Genomic DNA, 2,500 nt, shown 5'->3' with positions numbered 1-2,500 from the left:
CAGTTTTGGCTTGTATATTCATAATGATACCATGAGCGCTTTAGGGCGTCCACAAGATATGTTTTCAGATACCGCTATACAATTACAACCCATCTTTGCTCAATGGGTACAAAACACCCATGCTTTAGCACCCGGCATAACAGCTCCTGGTGCAACAGCAAGTACCAGCTTAACTTGGGGAGGTGGTGAGTTGGTAGCAGTAGGCGGCAAAGTAGCTTTGTTACCTATTCCATTAGGAACCGCAGACTTCTTAGTCCATCATATTCATGCATTTACGATCCACGTGACTGTATTGATACTACTGAAAGGTGTTCTATTTGCTCGCAGTTCCCGTTTGATACCTGATAAAGCAAATCTTGGTTTTCGTTTTCCTTGTGATGGACCTGGAAGAGGGGGGACATGTCAAGTATCTGCCTGGGATCATGTCTTCTTAGGTCTATTCTGGATGTACAATGCGATTTCCGTAGTTATTTTCCATTTCAGTTGGAAAATGCAGTCGGATGTTTGGGGTACTATAAGTGATCAAGGGGTAGTAACTCATATTACAGGAGGAAACTTTGCGCAGAGTTCCATTACTATTAATGGGTGGCTTCGAGATTTCTTATGGGCACAGGCATCTCAGGTAATTCAGTCTTATGGTTCTTCATTATCTGCATATGGTCTCTTTTTCTTAGGTGCTCATTTTGTCTGGGCTTTCAGTTTAATGTTTCTATTCAGTGGCCGTGGTTATTGGCAAGAACTCATTGAATCCATCGTTTGGGCTCATAACAAATTAAAAGTTGCTCCTGCTACTCAGCCTAGAGCCTTGAGCATTGTACAAGGACGTGCTGTAGGAGTAACCCATTACCTTCTGGGTGGAATTGCCACAACATGGGCATTCTTCTTAGCAAGAATTATTGCAGTAGGATAATGGCTAGGAGGATTTGAAAGGCATTATGGCATTAAGATTTCCGAGGTTTAGCCAAGGCTTAGCTCAGGACCCCACTACTCGTCGTATTTGGTTTGGTATTGCTACCGCACATGACTTCGAGAGTCATGATGATATTACTGAGGAACGTCTTTATCAGAACATTTTTGCTTCTCACTTTGGGCAATTAGCAATAATCTTTCTGTGGACGTCCGGAAATCTCTTTCATGTAGCTTGGCAAGGAAATTTTGAGTCATGGATACAAGACCCTTTACATGTAAGACCTATTGCTCATGCAATTTGGGATCCTCATTTTGGTCAACCAGCTGTAGAAGCCTTTACTCGAGGAGGTGCTACCGGTCCAGTGAATATCGCTTATTCCGGCGTTTATCAGTGGTGGTATACAATCGGATTACGCACTAATGAAGATCTTTATACTGGAGCTCTTTTTCTATTATTTCTTTCTGCTATATCCTTAATAGCGGGTTGGTTACACTTACAACCAAAATGGAAACCAAGCGTTTCGTGGTTCAAAAATGCCGAATCTCGTCTAAATCATCATTTGTCAGGACTTTTCGGAGTGAGTTCTTTGGCTTGGACAGGACATTTAGTTCATGTCGCTATTCCAGGATCCAGGGGACAGTACGTCAGATGGAATAATTTTTTAGATGTATTACCCTATCCTCAAGGGTTGGGACCACTTTTTACGGGTCAGTGGAATCTTTATGCCCAAAACCCTGATTCGAGTAGCCATTTATTTGGTACTTCCCAAGGAACAGGAACTGCCATTCTAACCCTTCTCGGTGGATTTCATCCACAAACGCAAAGTTTATGGCTGACCGATATTGCTCATCATCATTTAGCTATTGCATTTATTTTCCTGATCGCTGGTCATATGTATAGAACTAACTTCGGGATTGGGCACAGTATCAAAGATCTTTTAGAAACACATATTCCTCCAGGGGGTCGATTAGGGCGTGGGCATAAGGGTCTTTATGACACAATCAATAATTCGCTTCATTTTCAATTAGGTCTTGCTCTAGCCTCTTTAGGGGTTATTACTTCCTTAGTAGCTCAACACATGTACTCTTTACCTGCTTATGCATTCATAGCACAAGACTTTACTACTCAAGCTGCGTTATATACTCATCACCAATACATCGCAGGGTTTATCATGACAGGAGCCTTTGCTCATGGAGCTATATTCTTCATTAGAGATTACAATCCAGAACAGAATGAGGATAATGTATTGGCAAGAATGTTAGACCACAAAGAAGCTATCATATCTCATTTAAGTTGGGCCAGCCTGTTTCTTGGGTTCCATACCTTGGGCCTTTATGTTCATAACGATGTTATGCTCGCTTTTGGTACTCCGGAAAAACAAATCTTGATTGAACCTATATTTGCCCAATGGATACAATCCGCTCATGGTAAGACTTCATATGGGTTCGATGTACTCTTATCTTCAACGAATGGCCCAGCATTCAATGCAGGTCGAAGCATATGGTTACCGGGCTGGTTGAATGCTGTTAATGAGAATAGTAATTCACTCTTCTTAACAATAGGTCCTGGGGACTTCTTGGTTCATCATGC

At 41.9% G+C, this 2,500-nt stretch overlaps 2 protein-coding genes across 2 annotated transcripts in view; both read left to right on the top strand.

Annotated features, from left to right (window-relative positions):
- Positions 1–31: 31 nt before the first annotated feature.
- LOC135657973 (photosystem I P700 chlorophyll a apoprotein A1-like) lies at positions 32–910 on the top strand. The gene has a single exon (XM_065176054.1). It carries the CDS (start codon positions 32–34, stop codon positions 908–910), a length of 879 nt encoding a protein of 292 aa, XP_065032126.1.
- Positions 911–935: 25 nt separating this feature from the next.
- Positions 936–2,500, top strand: part of LOC135657976 (photosystem I P700 chlorophyll a apoprotein A2-like) — a 1,882-nt gene continuing 317 nt past the window's right edge. The window contains exon 1 of the mRNA XM_065176057.1: positions 936–2,500. This exon is cut by the window's right edge and continues 317 nt beyond it. Coding sequence (XP_065032129.1) covers positions 936–2,500 — 1,565 coding nt within the window.

This window comes from Musa acuminata, unplaced genomic scaffold, assembly GCF_036884655.1.
Source record: "Musa acuminata AAA Group cultivar baxijiao unplaced genomic scaffold, Cavendish_Baxijiao_AAA HiC_scaffold_331, whole genome shotgun sequence".
NCBI classification, from domain to species: Eukaryota; Viridiplantae; Streptophyta; class Magnoliopsida; order Zingiberales; family Musaceae; genus Musa; species Musa acuminata.
The sequence above is the reverse complement of the archived record's forward strand: the minus strand, read 5'-3'. Positions and strand labels throughout refer to the sequence as shown.

Coding starts and splice junctions, on each gene's coding strand:
- LOC135657973 (XM_065176054.1), top strand. CDS start 32: ATGAGCGCTTTAGGGCGTCCACAAGATATGTTTTCAGATACCGCTATA.